At 43.6% G+C, this 20,851-nt stretch overlaps 2 protein-coding genes across 2 annotated transcripts in view; one reads left to right on the forward strand and one right to left on the reverse strand.

The window, feature by feature from the left end:
- LOC120060188 (arf-GAP with SH3 domain, ANK repeat and PH domain-containing protein 2-like) overlaps positions 1–5,587 on the forward strand; it is a 102,768-nt gene extending 97,181 nt beyond the window's left edge. The window contains exons 26-28 of the mRNA XM_039009323.1: positions 101–180; positions 775–894; positions 2,440–5,587. Of these exons, the coding sequence (XP_038865251.1) occupies positions 101–180; positions 775–894; positions 2,440–2,514 (275 nt within the window). The 3' untranslated portion in view covers positions 2,515–5,587. The remainder of the gene's footprint in view (positions 1–100; positions 181–774; positions 895–2,439) is intronic.
- Positions 5,588–12,690: 7,103 nt separating this feature from the next.
- LOC120059836 (integrin beta-1-binding protein 1-like) lies at positions 12,691–19,668 on the reverse strand. Its single transcript, XM_039008886.1, has 4 exons — positions 19,603–19,668; positions 13,900–13,989; positions 13,282–13,431; positions 12,691–12,762 (listed from the first exon to the last, which is right to left on the reverse strand). Exons 1-4 carry the CDS (start codon positions 19,666–19,668, stop codon positions 12,691–12,693), a joined length of 378 nt encoding a protein of 125 aa, XP_038864814.1.
- Between the last annotated feature and the right edge of the window lie 1,183 nt (positions 19,669–20,851).

Raw genomic sequence — 20,851 nt, forward strand, 5'->3', positions numbered from 1 at the left:
TACCTTGTCACAACACAACTGTGGGTCAGTTCCAGCCTGTTGCAGGTTGTGTGGAACAGTTTTGTTTTCACAACGATGTAATTTCCTCTTCCTCCTTCAGCTAAGGAAGTGCCGGGATGCCCCCAGAACTCGATAGGTCAATCGCTGCCTCCGGCCCCCATGCCTAGGAAGACCTATCCGGTGAGTTCCTTCCTCCTACCTACCGTTGACCTTATGGTTGTTTGTCCTGTTGTTGATTGGACAGTGATTTTCACTTCTGTATCTGATCTTATGTTTCAGTTGGTCTGATTGTCCCTGTCGCTCTGTGCATTTGAATATCATCATCTTTAACAGTTTTCTCTGTGGTTTCCTTCGTATGCACACCACTACTAAGAGGGAGGGAAACTTTGAAGTGTGTGCTTGTTCCTGATACCTCTGCGGTCAATGGCTACCCTCCTTACCCAGTCAGATGCTTACTATGTCCTGTGTCAGTGGTTCGCTATTCAACCCTCCAGCAGTCACTATGGAAGACGGTGTCAAACATACCAAAGAAGTGGCAGATACAGGAGATGCTCCTGTTGAAAGAACACGCTGTATACTTGCCTGTCTGCATTTAATTAGAATTACTAGAATGGGAAAAGCCCCTCAGACCACAGCAATTTGACATCATGGTTCCATTCAATGTGGCCACCAGCCTACCTGTCACGGAAGGTTGACTTGAATGGGAATGTTCGTTCTAGTAATGATATTTCTATGCCTGTCTGTCTCTCTTCATATTGAACCTGTGTTTTTCAGAAGCAGAGGCCCAAGCGAGTAAAGGCCATCTATAACTGTCTGGCAGACAACCCAGACGAGCTGACCTTCTCTGAGGGGGAGGTGATCGTGGTGGACGGGGAGGAGGACCAGGAGTGGTGGGTGAGTATCTGTCTCGCTCTCTCTCTCTCTGTGTGTGTGTGTGTGTGTGTGTGTGTGTGCGCGTGTGTGTGTGTGTGTGTGTGTGTGTGTGTGTGTGTGTGTGTGTGTGTGTGAATCACCTCTAGATCAGGCTCCTGGACACGCTCACTTTCTGAAAGTGTTTGTGTGTGTAGTAACTGGGTCGGCATGGCTACTGCATATGAATTTGTGTGTAGGGATTTAGAAACTGGAGAGGGTGAGAGTGGGTGTGTGTTTGTGTCATCATTCACACGCAGTAAGAGTCGTCCGGCCCAGTTATGGTCCAAATCGGGTCCTTTCCAAATTCCAAGAGCGGCCAATGAGCATGTGTCAGAAACCATGGTGGCGTCAGCAGTAGAAAGCCATGACCTCATTCTGGCCAAATCTCTGTCTCTCTCAATTCAATTCAAGGGCTTTATTGGCATGGGAAACATATGTTAACATTGCCAAAGAAAGTGAAATAAATAATAAACAAAAGTGAAATAAACAATAGAAATTAACAGTAAACATTACACTCACAGAAGTTCCAAAAGAATAAAGACATTTCAAATGACATATCTCTCTCTCTCCTCTACCTTCCTCCTACCCCCGCCTGCCTTCCTTCCTCTGAGAAGTCTGTTGTCTGAATACAGGCCAGCTGCAACTGTCGTCTGAATACAGGCCAGCTGCAACTGTTGTCTGAATACAGGCCAGCTGCAACTGTTGTCTGAATACAGGCCAGCTGCAACTGTTGTCTGAATACAGGCCAGCTGCAACTGTTGTCTGAATACAGGCCAGCTGCAACTGTTGTCTGAATACAGGCCAGCTGCAACTGTTGTCTGAATACAGGCCAGCTGCAACTGTTGTCTGAATACAGGCCAGCTGCAACTGTTGTCTGAAGACAGGCCAGCTGTAACTTGTTTTTCCCAAAGCCACCTCTGCAAACATGACCATATTTAGTCACTTGTATATGGGACTCTTTATATGGGACGGACTCTTTGCAGTCAGCATGCCAATTTCACGGTCCCTCAAAACTTGAGACATTTGTTTTTTGTGACAAAACTGCACATTTAAGAGTGGCCTGTTGTTGTCCCCAGCCCAAGGTGCACCCGTGTAATGATCATGCTGTTTAATCAGCTTCTTGATATGCCACACCTGTCAGGTGGATGGATCACCTTGGCAAAGGAGAAATGCTCACTAACAGGGTTTTGAACAAATCTGTGCAAACAATTTGAGAGAAATAAGCTTTTTGTGCATATGGAACATTTCTGTAATATTTTATTTCAGCTCATGAAACATGGGACCAACACTTTACATGTTGTTTGTATTTTTGTTTGGTATAGAAGGTGGTAGTAGAAGTCCACAGAGGTGAATGTCTGTGTTGAAAGTCCACTTGGCTCTTGGCTGGAAAATGCTGCAGTTAAAAACACTGTAGTTATGCTGCATCTCTCAATCTATATGCAAACTAGTGAGTGTTTACTAACACAAGTGTGTTTTTCCCCCTGTTATCAGTGTGTGATGTTGTACATCTCTCCTGTTCTCTCCCAGCTGGGCCACATTGAAGGAGAACCAATGAGGAGGGGGGCTTTCCCCGTCACATTCATACACTTCATCATGGACTGAAGGTCAAAGGTCAACACAGGCACTGATCTGGGATGGAAACCTCCACCTCCCCACGTCTGCTGGTTTGTGGGACGAAATCATCATGTTCATCATCGTTATCATCATCAAGCTTGTGCCTGCGCTAACACTACAGAAGAATCAAGTGTTGCTGCCCAATGCTTTGGCTGGACAGTCTGGGTGTTGCCATGACAACATACCCACCCTTCACTCCGGGAATGTTACGTGACGTCATATCACTGCTCTTTAGACCAAGCCCGCAGATGCTCTTGAGGAAACTGTGTTTAGACTTCTGACATTTTAAAAAACAATGATTGTAATGAGTGTTCACAACATTAAGAGGATTATTGACAAAATGAAGGTTCTGTTCATAAGTTTTACTTGGTTTTCCTCTGTGTGAATTGTACAGAAAGTTATTTAAAAACAACTGATAGAGGGGACTACACACAGTAATGTGGATCTTTAGGATTTCTTTCACTTATCGTTAATGTGAATATAGTCGTTATGCTTACATTCCACCTCCTTGCATGGTTAAAGGGTGACTTTTTTACGCATAATTGCTTAGTAGTCAAAGACATGTAAACTTTTTAGGACTTCCAATGTGGGAGGAAAAACTTAATTCAAAATGGTGCTAACCCAGGAATATGCTAGGAGCCCTCACGTAGGGATGATCCACTGTCCCCATCTCAAGACAGCTTGTAACGTGTTAACAACGGGGGGTTGATGTGGGACAGCCTGTAACGTGTTAACAACAGGGGGTTGATGTGGGACAGCCTGTAACGTGGTAACAACGGGGGGTTGATGTGGGACAGCCTGTAACGTGGTAACAACAGGGGGTTGACGTGGGACAGCCTGTAACGTGGTAACAACAGGGGGTTGATGTGGGACAGCCTGTAACGTGTTAACAACAGGGGGTTGATGTGGGACAGCCTGTAACGTGGTAACAACGGGGTTGACGTGGGACAGCCTGTAACGTGTTAACAACGGGGTTGACGTGGGACAGCCTGTAACGTGGTAACAACGGGGGGTTGACGTGGGACAGCCTGTAACGTGGTAACAACAGGGGGTTGATGTGGGACAGCCTGTAACGTGGTAACAACGGGGGGTTGATGTGGGACAGCCTGTAACGTGGTAACAAAGGGGGGTTGACGTGGGACAGCCTGTAACGTGTTAACAACAGGGGGTTGACGTGGGACAGCCTGTAACGTGGTAACAACGGGGGGTTGACGTGGGACAGCCTGTAACGTGGTAACAACAGGGGGTTGATGTGGGACAGCCTGTAACGTGGTAACAACGGGGGGTTGACGTGGGACAGCCTGTAACGTGGTAACAACGGGGGGTTGACGTGGGACAGCCTGTAACGTGGTAACAACAGGGGGTTGATGTGGGACAGCCTGTAACGTGGTAACAACGGGGGGTTGACGTGGGACAGCCTGTAACGTGGTAACAACGGGGGGTTGACGTGGGACAGCCTGTAACGTGGTAACAACGGGGGGTTGACGTGGGACAGCCTGTAACGTGTTAACAACGGGGTTGACGTGGGACAGCCTGTAACGTGGTAACAACAGGGGGTTGACGTGGGACAGCCTGTAACGTGGTAACAACGGGGGGTTGACGTGGGACAGCCTGTAACGTGGTAACAACGGGGGGTTGACGTGGGACAGCCTGTAACGTGGTAACAACGGGGGGTTGACGTGGGACAGCCTGTAACGTGGTAACAACGGGGGGTTGACGTGGGACAGCCTGTAACGTGGTAACAACGGGGGGTTGATGTGGGACAGCCTGTAACGTGGTAACAACGGGGGGTTGACGTGGGACAGCCTGTAACGTGTTAACAACGGGGGGTTGACGTGGGACAGCCTGTAACGTGTTAACAACGGGGGGTTGACGTGGGACAGCCTGTAACGTGGTAACAACGGGGGGTTGATGTGGGACAGCCTGTAACGTGGTAACAACGGGGGGTTGATGTGGGACAGCCTGTAACGTGGTAACAACAGGGGGTTGACGTGGGACAGCCTGTAACGTGGTAACAACGGGGGGTTGACGTGGGACAGCCTGTAACGTGGTAACAACAGGGGGATGACGTGGGACAGCCTGTTACGTGGTAACAACGCGGGGTTGACGTGGGACAGCCTGTAACTTGGTAACAACAGGGGGATGACGTGGGACAGCCTGTTACGTGGTAACAACGCGGGGTTGACGTGGGACAGCCTGTAACGTGGTAACAACGGGGGGCTGACGTGGGACAGCCTGTAACGTGGTAACAACGGGGGGTTGATGTGGGACAGCCTGTAACGTGGTAACAACAGGGGGTTGACGTGGGACAGCTTGTAACGTGGTAACAACAGGGGGTTGACGTGGGACAGCCTGTAACGTGGTAACAACGGGGGGTTGACGTGGGACAGCTTGTAACGTGGTAACAAAGGGGGGTAATGTGGGACAGCCTGTAACGTGGTAACAACGGGGGGTTGACGTGGGACAGCCTGTAACGTGGTAACAACGGGGGGTTGACGTGGGACAGCCTGTAACGTGGTAAGAACAGGGGGTTGACGTGGGACAGCCTGTAACGTGGTAACAAAGGGGGGTGATGTGGGACAGCCTGTAACGTGGTAACAACGGGGGGTTGATGTGGGACAGCCTGTAACGTGGTAACAACGGGGGGTTGATGTGGGACAGCCTGTAACGTGGTAACAACGGGGGGTTGACGTGGGACAGCCTGTAACGTGGTAATGATCGGTTTCTGGGAGTATATGGAAACCTCCATTGATCACACCTAGGAGAACCCAGGCTCACTACCCTGTGTGTGTGTGTGTGTGTGTGTGTGTGTGTGTGTGTGTGTGTGTGTGTGTGTGTGTGTGTGTGTGTGTGTGTGTGTGTGTGTGTGTGTGTGTGTGTGTGTGCACGTGCATATCAGCTTGAAACCATATCAGTTACTTACAGCACATTGTCTCCATGTCGATGGTCTACAGTGTGATGCCATTATAAACTGGATGGTTCGAGCCCTGAATGCTGATTGGCTGACGGCCGTGGTATATCAGACTGTATACCACGGTATGACAAAACATGTATTTTTACTGCTCTAATTACATTGGTAACCAGTTTATAATAGCAATAAGGTACCACTGGGGTTTGTGGTATATGGCCAATATACCACAGCTGAGGGCTGTATCCAGGCATTGCGTCATGCTTAAGAACAGCCCTTAGCCGTGTTATATCGGCCATATACCACACCCACTCGGGCCTTATTGCTTCGTTATAAAATTGATAACTATCTTAGCTCCATAGATCACACTTAAGTTGTTAACCTCCATCGCTCTGTGGCTAATCTTTGGGTTGAGTCCTCAGGCCTTCACACTCTACTTTTTGTTGTTTGCTGCAGTAGAGCAGGAAATGTGTCTGTCCTCTCTGGCTTCTGTGGAGGGTGGGCAGTGTAGCGCAGCAGGAGAGGTGAGGTAAGGGGGACAGAAGTGTGTGTGAAAGCCAGTGGTCCGGTTTCTGTTTGATTTCTGACAGAGACAGCAGAGGGGTTTATGAAGCTCATGGGGTGATGGCTCCTGATGTCCTGTGCCTTTTATCTTTCATGGACAGCAGGCTACCAAATGGCTCTCACACAGAGGTAGATGTGGTCGACACACACAGTTGTCATTGTACTAAAAACAACTTGTCCTGTGATGAGGTGCCATTGTAAGGGGGATGGCACTGCTCGATTACAGTTAAGGACAATGCAGCTACTTTTTACACACTCTCTCGCTCTCTCTCTCTCACACACCTACTATAGTATTAAATCTGATTCATAGTGCTCAGCACTAGATTGTACCATATTACACAACTTGATTACTAGCTGGGACCACAGTAGTTGCAGACTACCCATGTTTTATATACATACTAGTTCCTGTACTGAACAGACATGTTTTATTTAATTTAATATTCCTACATTTTATGTTGTTTGGTTTTGGTTGCAGAGCAACTCTCTGTACATGTTTTGACATTTAATCTCAAATGGGACATACAGTTCCCTCGATTGTGAATAAACTTCGATAGGCGACAACAAGAGGTGTCGCATGTGAAAATGTACATGACAAGCCTCCCCATATTAACTCACTGGAAATAGAATGGTTAATCTGTTAATGTACATAGATTTTGTTTGTTGATATTTAAATATAAAAGAAGAGTTAATAACCTTGGCAGTAACTGTCTCTTAATCAGGGCTGGGGTCAATTTCAATTGAAGGCAGTCAATTCAGGAAGTGATTTTAATTTAAAATAAGAAAATATAAAATGTTTTAAATAGCTTTTATTCCTCATTTTATTGAGAAGTCATTGACAATAGAAGCAGTTTTTCTAAACATTTATTTGTTATTTAAGTTAAATTCAATTCAAATTTACCTCAGCCCTGCTCTTAATGCATTGTGGTAAAGTGCGGTTGCCATATTGTGTTCTAGCTGGTGTTCCGTGTGTATGTAGACTAGTAGAGAATCTATTCCATTCACGCTCATTGACTGTGGATCAGTGCATTGACTCTAACCTATTCTGCAAAATAAATGGAAAACAAACTGGAATAATAAAATAATTCCTGTTTTTCCCCTCTATTCAAGTCAAATACTTATTTTGTATTTATGATAGTGTTGTCGCTTCTAAAAGCATGTTTTCAGGGTGTAAATGTGTAGTAGGTGATTTGAGAAAAACCAGAGCGCTAGACTACTAGGTTGGTAACTTTGTGGGCAGTACACTGAATGAAGAGCTCCCTCTGGTGGAGAATGGTCAAACCCAATATAGCCCAATCATGTGTGCTATTATGTCCATGGTTCTCAACTTTCTGCTATTATCATATATGTTCTGGAGCCATACGACTGCACTAAAGGTTTACATACACAGTGAACTCTGAATCCTGGCCTCACGCCTTAATCACGTCACGGATTAGAGGCATCGCTGTTTTTAAAGGCAATGTTCCCGTGTGCGCCGAACATTGCCTTTACGGTTAACGCTGCATATGTTGGCTTAATCGGAAATAGTCTTTAAAGCCACAATGCTTATAACCCGCGATCAGATTGAATCCCGGCCTAAGTCTATAAAGAGTAACCTAGCTCTGTAATGTTGTGGCTGGTATGTGTATACCACAGGCGAACACGGCATAACACCAGGGTCATTTGGTACCTCATGGTCATTCCTACACACACAAACAAACACAGAGCCTGGCTGGATGCTTCATAAACTTTGAGGACCCAGAGTTGGGAAGGAAGCATGCATCCCATAAGTCAGTCTGAGAATGACGGGAATACTGAAATACCGGGCAGTCTAGCCACAAACTGACCTGTTTTAAAGGACAAAAAGGAATCAAATAAAACACATTTTCATTAATTATTCAGTATTAACTGATCCAACCCCATCTGGACCAAGGAGTAAGGGAGTATAGGAGAGGTATGGAGAGAGGGACGAGAGGCACAAACACATGTCCTGCTACCACCCCTTTGGTGTGTATAGGGAGGGGGATAGGGAAGAAAGAGGGTCTACAGCATATTTATGATGGTCTTGTATGTTCTTCCATCCATGGTGGATATAGTGACTGGTGTACCATGGTTACCACTTTCCCCCTTTTGTAAAGGAGGTCAATGGAGTTTCTGGATACTGTATTAATGTCATCGAAGACCTAGATATCAAACAGCCACATCCTTTCCAAGTCCAGCCATGACGGAGACATGCACTGAGGTCCCTGTACTGTGGAATGTATTTACATGAAATAAGATTAAGTTACTCATGATGGTCAACTGACAGGTGGATGGTGTATGTGAGGTTTTGCAGAGCATGCTGGGTAAGTCATGTGACCCACTGGCGTAGTACGCAACCCCTGCAAAGGGGGCCTTGGGCCCCCAGATAGCATGTCACATGCCATTTCAAAAACATTAAGAATTACAAGAAATTAGCTGTAAAACTGCAATATTTTCTCTCAGCCTCGTGGCAAAATAGCAGGAAATTAGCTTAGGGATTCTTGAAAGTCGGGACAATCCTTGTCCAGCAGGGAAACTTTTTGTTATTTGAGCTTAACGTTCACATTTAGGGGAGGTTTATAAGGAAGATATTTGTTTTAGGAATTTTCGAAATACTTTCAATATTATTCATTTCCATGTCGGCTCTATGCCTGAAAATGCCCTGGTCTGTAGCAAAGGATCCCAATTTCAAACTCAAAAAAAATAATATTTAATGAAAAATTATCTTATGTAGTTTCTTGCACTAGCCCTATGTGGCTTTAAAGAATATTTCTCTAAAAGATGTGTCCGGAGATTTGGTCAACTCAGTCAGATTTGTCTAAAATCCTAAGCAGGGTCATCTATACCATAAGGACCCCTTCTTCATGTCCTCGTTACATGTAGTGCAACAAGACCATTAATGGTCTGTAAAGTTAACTTTTGATAGATTTAAACAAACAATATTGAAATCACCATGGTCACAACCATGAACTGTCAGCTCCATCTGCCTGATAGATTACGATAGGATATTAATTTTGGTTCAAATATGTTACATTTAATTAGGTTTTGGAGTTATAAAGCAACTGAGGAAAAACTAAATTGCTACTGTGTATACCACTTGAATGAAGTACAAAAATAAACATTTTGTGAACTCCGTAAACCATCAACTTCATCTGATTTTTGTCTAATGTCAGAGTGCTGAAAGATATGACAGGAATGTTGTTTTTATTGGGGATTTTCAAATCATTTTCCAGATTTTACAAATGTTTTGTATTTAACTTTTATTTTTAGAGGCAAAAATATGTCTGTTTTGAGTATCAGTTGTGAAGTCCGTCAGTGGCTTGTTAAAACCTCTACCGCTTCTCTCTCCTGGATCCGGGATCCTCCTCATCAAAAAAGCTGACTAGCATAGCCTAGCCTAACGCAACAGGGATATCATATAATATAATTTCATGAAATCACAAGTCCAATACAGCAAATGAAAGATAAACATCTTGTGAATCCAGCCATCATTTCCGATTTTTTAAAAATGTTTTACAGCGAAAACACAATATATATTTATATTAGCTCACCACAATAGCCAAACACACAACGCCATTTATTCACCGTAAAGATAGCTTTCACAAAACCCACAAATAGAGATAAAATTAATCACTAACCTTTGGACAACTTCATCAGATGACAGTCTTATAACATCATGTTATACAATACATTTATGTTTTGTTCTAAAATGTGCATATTTAGAGCTACAAATCCTGGTTTTACATTGTGAATACGTAGCCATAATCAAATCAAGTTTATTTTATATAGCCCTTCGTACATCAGCTAATATCTCGAAGTGCTGTACAGAAACCCAGCCTAAAACCCCAAACAGCAAGCAATGCAGGTGTAGAAGCACGGCGGCTAGGAAAAACTCCCTAGAAAGGCCAAAACCTAGGAAGAAACCTAGAGAGGAACCAGGCTATGAGGGGTGGCCAGTCCTCTTCTGGCTGTGCCGGGTGGAGATTATAACAGAACATGGCCAAGATGTTCAAATGTTCATAAATGACCAGCATGGTCAAATAATAATCAGGAGTAAATGTCAGTTGGCTTTTCATAGCCGATCATTAAGAGTATCTCTACCGCTCCTGCGGTCTCTAGAGAGTTGAAAACAGCAGGTCTGGGACAGGTAGCACGTCCGGTGGACAGGTCAGGGTTCCATAGCCGCAGGCAGAACAGTTGAAACTGGAACAGCAGCAAGGCCAGGTGGACTGGGGACAGCAAGGAGTCATCATGCCCGGTAGTCCTGACGCATGGTCCTAGGGCTCAGGTCCTCCGAGAGAGAGAAAGAAAGAGAGAAGGAGAGAATTAGAGAGAGCATACTTAAATTCACACAGGACACCGGATAAGACAGGAGAAGTACTCCAGATATAACCAACTGACCCTAGCCCCCTGACACATAAACTACTGCAGCATAAATACTGGAGGCTGAGACAGGAGGGGTCAGGAGACACTGTGGCCCCATCCGATGATACCCCCAGACAGGGCCAAACAGGAAGGATATAACCCCACCCACTTTGCCAAAGCACAGCCCCCAGACCACTAGAGGGATATCTTCAACCACCAACTTACCATCCTGAGACAAGGCCGAGTATAGCCAACAAAGATCTCCACCACAGCACAAACCAAGGGGGGGCGCCAACCCAGACAGGAAGATCACGTCAGTAACTCAACCCACTCAAGTGACGCACCCCTCCTAGGGACGGCATGAAAGAGCACCAGTAAGCCAGTGACTCAGCCCCTGTAATAGGGTTAGAGGCAGAGAATCCCAGTGGAGAGAGGGGAACCGGCCAGGCAGAGACAGCAAGGGCGGTTCGTTGCTCCAGAGCCTTTCCGTTCACCTTCACACTCCTGGGCCAGACTACACTCAATCATATGATCTACTGAAGAGATAAGTCTTCAGTAAATAATGCACCAAATTGTCCGGAGATATTTTGGACAGTCACGTAATCTAACCAAAAAACTCATCATAAACTTTACTAAAAAATACATGTTGTGCAGCAAATGAAAGATACACTGGTTCTTAATGCAACCGCTGTGTTAGATTTTAAAAAATAACTTTAGTACACATACAGCATGCAATATTGTGAGACAGCGCTCACATATTCTCCGCCTTGTTGGAGCCAACATATACCACAAAAATAAGAAATAACATCATAAATATTCTCTTACTTTTGATGATCTTCCATCAGAATGTTGTGCAAGGAGTCCTAGTTCCAGAATAAATCGTTGTTTTGTTTTAGAATGTCCATTTCTTCTGTCGAATTAGCAACTTTGGCTAGCCATGTGGAGGGCACATGTCCAAGAAATCTTTGCGCCTGGAACGAAAAATTCCAAAATTCCCAATAAACGTCGAATAAACTGGTCAAACTCGGTTGAAAATCCTACTTTATGATGTTTTTCTCATATGTATCCAATAAAATCAGAGCCGGAGCATTGCGTTGTGTATACGTAACGCATTTCAGAAGACAATGTGAAGTTCCCCTGTGCGCAGTTGAAAACTGACAAAAGAGCGGACCTGTCACTCCAAAAGCTCTCATTCGGCCTCACATCAAGCTAGACACCCCATTCAACCTTTTACTGCCTGTTGACATCTAGTGGAAGGCGTATGAAGTGCATACAGATCCATAAATATAAGCCAGTTGAATAGGCAAGCCCTGACACAGAGCCCCATTTTCAGAATTTTCACTTCCTATTTGGAAGTTTGCTGCCAAATGAGTTCTGTTTTACTCACAGATATAATTCAAACAGTTTTAGAAACTTCAGAGTGTTTTCTATCCAATAGTAATAATAATATGCATATTGTATGATCTAGAACAGAGTACGAGGCCGTTTAATTTGGGCACGATTTTTTCCCAAAGTGAAAACTATTAAGAAGAAGTTAACTCCGTCACTGATGGCTAACGCCCTTATGATATATTTTTTGTTGTCAATATTCTGACACAAATATTTTAATCACTGTTCTGCACCATATGCTTAAACAATTGAAGTAATTGCTGTGCTAGACCTAAGGGATAATGTTTTCTTCATAAATGTTAATGTCCTAAATGTAGAAAAACATGCCAAAATGCTAACTAAATTAGCCCTGGAGCATTATATAGTGATATAAAACAAAACAAAAAGAAGTTTGGAGATTTGTATTACATATTTGAATAATCAAATGTTAGAATTAAACAATCAAGGCCTTTAAACACTTGTTGGATAATAATTGTAAAAGTGAAATGCCATGTATGGTGTCTGACAGAGTAGACATAAATCCAGTTAGTTGCATTTTATGAAAACATGTTATTTAAACAAAATAAAATAGGTTGTTCCTTTACATGGTGTGATAGCTGATACTTTGGTCTATCAAAATATATATTTAAAATGTTGTTTAAAAAAGTTGAGATTGTCCCGTCTTTCAAGAATCCTTGAGCTCTAAAACAGCAACATTTTCTCTCAACCTCATGGCAAAATGTGTTAAATAGCATGAGATTAGCTATACAACTGCACATTTTTCTCTCTGCCCCATGGCTGGGGTTGAGCGGGAGCCTTGCTCGGATCTTGCGGAGTGCCCCCGTAACTGCGCTACGCCACTGGTGTGACCCTGCTCTAAACTATGGTTTCCAGGCTCCCGACTGGTTCATGGTGTTGCCTGTCTCCACAACGTCCCTTACATGTAGTGCACCAACTGCTCTTCAGGACTTCTCTGATGTCAGCACACAGTCGGTCGAGGCGGACAACACCATGCAGATGGCCTGGCCTTGTTCCTGCACAGAGACAGGGAAAAGGAGAAGGGAAATCGACTTCTTATGAAAAACTGTCATTTAGCCTTTCAGTCACTCAAATTTCTATCATTAACATTTCAGTCATTCAGCATTTTAGTGAATGACATTTCAGTCATTGGCTTAATGGGAAACTTAATAAAATAACTTTCAGTCATTTGGCAGATGAGATTATCCACTGTGACTGATGCTGACAGTCGGGCCATTATGAAAACAACTTGTCTGTCTGGACCATTGAGGCCCGCGTCTTCAGTCTCCTGCTATACGAATGGATAAGAAGAGACACAGGAAGACTGTTGCACACATGATAAACAATTATCTTGCACAGCATTGCCTTCAGTTGCAAAGGTAGGTAAACGCTTGTGCAAAATTAAAAAGGTGCGTAAACTGTGTTTTCGCGCATTTAATCTCAACTACTCCACTGGTCGTAGTACAGACTGTATGCTGGATGGTCCGTCTGTTACATACATGCACACACGCACGTGCACTTACACAGACACTCACCGCACTGCTCCACTGGTACACCCAGATGCTACACTCCTGCTGCTTGGTGTCGGTGGTCTTGAGAGCCAGCAGGTTCTTCCCAGACCCCAGGCCGTCATCATAACACAGCATCCTCACAATCAGGTAGAGAGAGTGGCTCTGCAGAACGTCCTGTACAGGATCCACAACAATAATACACATTACAAACATCATCGTAACACAGACAGACAATCAGGTAGAGAGGGTGGCTCTACAGAACGTCCTGTACAGGATCCACAACAATAATACACATTACAAACATCATCGTAACACAGACAGACAATCAGGTAGAGAGGGTGGCTCTGCAGAACGTCCTGTACAGGATCCACAACAATAATACACATTACAAACATCATCGTAACACAGACAGACAATCAGGTAGAGAGGGTGGCTCTGCAGAACGTCCTGTACAGGATCCACAACAATAATACACATTACAAACATCATCGTAACACAGACAGACAATCAGGTAGAGAGGGTGGTGCTGCAGAAGCGTCCAACATAGGAAACGTTGCAACAATATGGTCCAACTAGAAAAGTCAACCTTTCAGTAGAAAATGTTGCGGCGCGCTAGAGCATTTATGACATGGACTCAATCACACACTGATCCATGGAGGCCACTTTGACTCCATACTTCGACACTCCCAGTACCATCTCATCTTTAGGCACAAACGGCAGCTTTCTATCTTGCTTTGGAAGGAACACACAATGTTCATGTATAGGGACTTGTCAAGGAGGACACAGAGGCTGCCTCTGCCTCACATCCCTATAACATTATTAATCTCCATCACCATAATCCATCACCATAATCAAACTGAGTGGTTATAGTTATTATACATGAATTCATTGGTCTCCACTGCACTGCATGTGGATCCTGTTGGGGTGAGTGATTCGGGGCTAGCCATTGTAAGTTCAGAGTCGTTATATATTTAATTTTTTTCTTGTGCATTTTGCTATTTTCCTCATGACTCCTGCATACTTTGTTGACTACAAACTTTCTTTACCCAACCGTGGGACAGGCTATGTTTGTTCCCACACTCGGGACTCTGACCCCTGACTCTCTATTGGTTACGCAGACTTTTGGTCTCCCATCCTATTCTAACCACCTCTCGCTGGCTTTGTATTCATGTTACCTGACGCACATTCAGATGTCATAAATCAGCACTGCAGAGCTCTCCCTGTCCTCTGCCGTGCCTTGATTGTATAACTGTTGATGATATCTGGAAATGTGCATGTACACCCTGGCCCATCTACTGTTGCTTGTCCCAATTCTGATTTGTGCTCTGATATCTGCTTAACTGATTTCTGATCTCGTAAAAGCCTGGGTTTTCTGCACGTTAACACTAGAAGTTTATTACCTAAAATGGATCAATTAAAAGTGTGGGTTCACAGCTTCAATACAGATGTGTTGGTCATTACTGAGACACGTGGTTAAGGAAGAGTGATTTGCATACTGATGTTAACCTTTCTGGTTAGCATCACTACTCTGGACGGTTCTGACCTAGAATATGTGGACAACTACAAATACCTAGGTGTCTGGCTAGACTGTAAACTCTCCTTCCAGACTCATATTAAACATCTCCAAAATCAAATCTAGAATTGGCTTTCTATTTCGCAACAAAGCCTCTTTTACTTACGCCGCCAAACTTACCCTAGTAAACATGACTATCCTACCGATCCTCGACTTCGGCGAGGTCATCTACAAAATAGCTTCCAATACTCTACTCAGTAAACTGGATGCGGTCTATCACAGTGCCATCCGTTTTGTTACCAAACCCACTGGCTCCAGACCCACTGGCTCCAGGTCATCTATAAGTCTATGCTACGTAAAGCTCCGCCTTAGCTCACTGGTCACGATAACAACACCCACCCGTAGCACACGCTCCAGCAGGTAAATCTCACTGGTCATCCCCAAAGCTAACACCTCCTTTGGTCGCCTTTCCTTCCAGTTCTCTGCTGCCAGTGACTGGAACGAATTGCAAAAATCGCTGAAGCTGGAGACTTATATTTCCCTCACTAACTTTAAACATCAGCTATCTGAACAGGTAACCGATCGCTGCAGCTGTACATAGTCCATCTTTAAATAGCCCACCCAATCTACCTACCTCATCCCCATATTGCTTTTATTTACTTTTCTGCTCTTTTGCACACCAGTATCTCTAATTGCACATCGTCATCTGCTCATTTATCACTCCAGTGTTAATCTGCTAAATTGTAATTACTTCGCTACTATGGCCTATTTATTGCCTACCTCCTCACGCCATTTGCACACACTGTATATAGACTTTCTTTTTTTCTATTGTGTTATTGACTGTACGCTTGTTTATTCCATGTGTAACTCTGTGTTGTTGTTTGTGTCGCACTGCTTTGCTTTATCTTGGCCAGGTCGCAGTTGCAAATGAGAACTTGTTCTCAACTAGCTTACCTGGTTGAATAAAGGTTAAATAAAAAAATAAAAAACCTTTCTGGTTATAACCTTTTTCGGCAAGACAGATCTTCCAAAGGTGGGGGAGTGGCAATCCTTACCAAGGATCACCTTCAGTGCTTGGTTGTCTCCACTAAGTCTGTCCCCAAGCAATTTGATTTGCTGGTTTTAAGGATTAAACTTTCAAATAGCTCTTCGTTGACTGTTGCTGGGTGCTATCGTCCTCCATCAGCACCAGCCTGTACCCTACCTGCACTAAGCTCTCTCCTGGCCCCTTACACTAAGTCTGAATTTGTCCTGCTTGGTGACCTAAACTGGGACATGCTTAAACCACCTGACCAAGTCCTAAAGCAATGGGACTCCCTAAATCTTTCTCAGATTATTACCAATCCCACAAGGTATGGGTTATTACCAATCCCAAAGCCCAGAAAAGGCTACTCTTCTCAATGTTATTCTCACAAATTATCCTGATAGGTATCAGTTTGGTATTTTCTGTAATGACCTTTGTGATCTCTGTTTTACAGCCTGTGTTCGTAATGGCTGCTCAGTGAAACGACCTGTCCTGATTTGTCATACAGTAAACGCTTGCTAAAAAACTTTAATGAGCAAGCCTTCCTTCATGAACTGGCCTCTGTAAATTGGTATAGAATCAGCTTGATCTCCCCCCCTCTGTCGAAGACGCTTGGACCTTATTTTTTATATTTTCAGTGGTATTGTTAACAAACATGCCCCATAAAGAAAATTAGGATTAAAAACAGGTTCAGCCCCTGGTTCGACCCTTAACTTGCAGAGTTACTCCACATCAAGAATTGCATTTGGCGAAAGGCTCGGCACACGCATACTCAGGCTGACTGGCTCTCGTTCAGGCAAATGAGAAAGAAGTGCACTCAGGCTATCTGGAAGGCCAAAGTTAGTTACTTTAAGGAGCAGTTCTCTCTCTGTGGGTCTAACCCCAAGAAGTCCTGGAAAACGGTTAAAGACCTGGAGAATAAACCCTCCTCACAGCTGCCCATGTCCCTTAATGTTGATGATGTGGTTGTTACTGACAAGAAGCATGTGGCTAAGCTCTTTAATCACCACTTCATTAAGTCAGGAGTCCTATTTCACTCAGCCATGCCTCCTTGCCCATCCAACATTTCCTCATCTTCCACCCCTTCTAATGCGACAATCCCCGATGCTTCTCCCTCTTTTCCCCTGCCCCGCTACAAAGTTTCTCCCTGCAGGCAGTCACCGAGTCCGAGGTGCTAAATGAGCTCCTTAAACTTGACCCTAAAAAACATCTGGGTCAGATGTTTTAGAACCTTTCTTCTTTAAGGTTGCTGGCCCTATCATCGCCAAGACTGTCTCTCCTTTCTGGAGAGGTTCCCATTGCTTGGAAGGCAGCCACGGTTCGTCTTTTATTTAAAGGGGAAGATCAAGCTGATGCTAACTGTTATAGGGCTATTTCTATTTTGCCCTGTTTATCAAAAGTCTTGGAAAAACTTGTCAATAATCAACTGACTGGCTTTCTTGATGTCTATAGTATTCTCCCGGGTATGCAATATGGTTTCCATTCAGGTTATGAATGTGTCACACAACCTTAAAGGTCCTCAATGATGTCACCATTGCCCTTGATTCTAAGCAATATTGTGCTGCTATTTTTATTGACTTGGCCAAATCTTTTGATACGGTAGACCATTCCATTCTTGTGGGCCGGCTAAGGAGTATTGGTATCTCTGAGGGGACTTTGGGCTGGTTTGCTAACTACCTCTCTCAAAGAGTGCAGTGTATAAAGTCAGAAAATCTGCTGTCTCAGCCACTGCCTGCCACCATGGGAGTACCCCAAGGCTCGATCCTAGGCCCCACGCTCTTCTCAATTTACATCAACAACATAGCTCAGGCAGTAGGAAGCTCTCTCATCCATTTATATGCAGATAATACAGTCTTATACTCAGCTGGCCCCTCCCCGGATTTTGTGTTAAATGCTCTACAACAAAGCTTTCTTAGTGTCCAACAAGCTTTCTCTACCCTTAATAATCTTAGGGCTAGGCGTCCCGCCAGCAGGACACCTGTCGACAACTTCCGGTGAAATTAGAGGGCGCGCTATTCAAATAAATAATCATAAAAATTATTGATATTAAACATTTAGGTACATACAAGTGTCTTATATCAGTTAAAACCTCTTAACGCTAGGGGTCAGATTATTATTATTTTTTTTAAATAACGTTCCCAAGGTAAATGGACTATTTCTCAGGTCCAGATCGTAGAATATGCATATAATTTACAGATTAGGATAGAAAACACTCCAAAGTTTCCAAAACTGTCAAAATATTGTCTGTGAGTATAACACAACTGATTCTGCAGGCGAAAACCTGAGGAAATCTAACCCGGAAGTATTTTTTATCTGTGTTTCCTGGCCCGTCTTTCTTCCATTTAAAGGGGTATCAACCAGATTCCTTTTCCAATGGCTTCCTCATGCTGTGACCAGGCTTTAGACATAGTTTCAGGCTTTTATTTTGAAAAATGAGCGAGATTTTTCAAAAGTAGTCAGGTGTCCTCTGATTAGTTCCTGCGCGCGAGAGGGGTAGCTCTCCATTTTCTTTCTCTCTTTTATTGAATAGGTTACGGTCCGGTTGAAATATTATCGATTATGTTTGTTAAAAACAACCTGAGGATGGATTATAAAAAACATTTGACATGTTTCTACGAACATTACGGTTACTTTTTAGAATTTTCGTCGAATGGAACGAGGCTTTGGTTTTCTGAACATAACGCGCAACCCGAATGGCGTTTTTTTTGTTATAAAAGTAATATTTATCGAACAAAAATAACATTTGTTGTGTAACTGGGAGTCTCGTGAGTGCAAACATCCGAAGATTATCAAAGGTAAGCGATTCATTTGATTGCTTTTCTGACTTTCGTGACCATGCTAATTTGGGGCTAGCTGTTGTAGCATTGATTGATACACTCACAAAAGCTTTGATTGCTTTCGCTGCAAAGCATATTTTCAAAATCTGACAGGATAGGTGGATTAACAACAAGCTAAGCTGTGTTTTGCTATATTTCACTTGTGATTGCATGATTATAAATATTTTTAGTAATATTTTTGAATCTGATACGTTTGGGAATTTTCTTCTGCCTTTCAGGACCGGAACGAGGCTGTAGTTTTCTGAAAATAACGCGGAACCCAAATGGCGTTTTTTTGTTATAAAAGTCATATTTATCGAACAAAAAGAACATTTATTGTGTAACTGGGAGTCTCGTGAGTGCAAACATCCGAAGATTATCAAAGGTAAGCGATTAATTTTATTACTTTTCTGACTTTCGTGACCATGCTAATTTGGGGCTAGCTGTTCTAGCATTGATTGATACACTCACAAAAGCTTGGATTTCTTTCTCTGTAAAGCATATTTTCAAAATCTGACACGATAGGTGGATTAACAACAAGCTAAGCTGTGTTTTGGTATATTTCACTTGTGATTGCATGATTATAAATATTTTTTGTAATATTTTGCACCCTGCAATTCAGCGGTTGTTTAGGAAAAGTTGTGTAGTTAAATAAAGGCTCAATCAAAAAATATATATTTAAAAAAATACTAAGCTAGTTTATTAATCTCACTCCACAGCAGCAAACTCATAAAGCAATTGTGCACCTCCCTATGGGACTCCCAATCACAGGCCAGTTGTGATACAGCCTGGAATCGAACCACGGTCTGTAGTGACACCTCTAGCACTGAGATGCAGTGCCTTAGACCACTGCGCCACTCAGGAGCCCAACATCTATCCAGTCTTCAGATCAACTAAAGGGCGTCATCTAGGGCTGATGGAAGGGGAAAATCCACATTTTGGGGGTTTGGAATGTAGCCCAGGACATTGTATTGTATTGTATAATTATCCACCTTGCTCTTGGTACTGATCTCACTGCTTTGGGAGCTGCTGCGATGCTTTTTGACCTTCCGGAACATTGCTCACCATGAAGCCAGCACTCCTCCAGCCCCCCGGGACCGTCTGGTGAAGACAAGGACATTTTGAATAGTTGGGGAGGCAGGTAGCCTGGTGATTAGAATGTTGGGCCAGTAACCAAAAAGTTGCTTGATCAAATCCCCGAGCTGACAAGGTAAAAATCTATGGGACTCCCAATCACGGCCGGTTGTGGTACAGCCTGGAATTGAACCAGGGTCTCTAGGCCACTTGGAAGCCCCAGTACACAGGGCAAGTAAAGTGAATTGGCTTGTGGTCGACAGAGAATGAGATAAACCCATCCTATTAGAATATAAATTGTGAAGGCAGTGATACATGTATTACTAAGTTATTAGGAGACCAACAGTTGCCACAAAGTGAACGCAAACTATTCAGTTACTGCATACTATCACTCCCATCACAACTCAAGAACTTTGTCCAACTTATTCAGAAGAGGCTATGGCACACGCGCACTTTCTCTTGATCCACTAGGCTGCGCGCCTGAGCCTGAAATGATGTCTGGAGTTGGCTGGGACTCAATGAAAGACCATTGTAAATTGCCAAACTTTGTCAATGAATGCCATGTGTAACGGAAACCCGTTGCTAGGATAAACAATTTACCCCACCCACACCCGTATCGACGTATCTGCTCAAGCTCAAAAAGGTTGAAATTGTCGTGTATTTTTACAGAACGTGGCAAACTGGAGCACTAGGCACAAATACACACGGCATACCTCAGTTTGGAACTTGTTCTATGCCGCTGGACTGGCTGGTCAGTTATGGCTATTTTGGGTTGTTGTTCATCAAAGTGGCAGGGCTGGGGTTCTTTCTGTGTAGGCAAGACTCGCATAGACATTTCACTTCCTTTGCAGGTCCACCCAACACCACTATAAAGGGGAAGCAACTTAGTTACAGTTGTATCAATATTTGACACAAAGCATCAACATGAATGGATACTTCTGTTTCACGTGCCACCAACACGAGTCTATAGTGTGACGCTGCTTTTTATAGTGATTGAATTGAGCGCTAAAACTAAAACGTCTAATAAGCGAATGTATGTCCAGTAACTATCAATCAAAATACAAAAACGTTTTGAACGATAAGCAAATAATTTAATTATGTCGGAACAAACTATGAGATGGTTTTCTTTCTCTGTGATGCTCTTATCATAGAGGTGCAGGGCAGGAG

Source organism: Salvelinus namaycush, chromosome 15, assembly GCF_016432855.1.
Source record: "Salvelinus namaycush isolate Seneca chromosome 15, SaNama_1.0, whole genome shotgun sequence".
Taxonomy (NCBI): domain Eukaryota; kingdom Metazoa; phylum Chordata; class Actinopteri; order Salmoniformes; family Salmonidae; genus Salvelinus; species Salvelinus namaycush.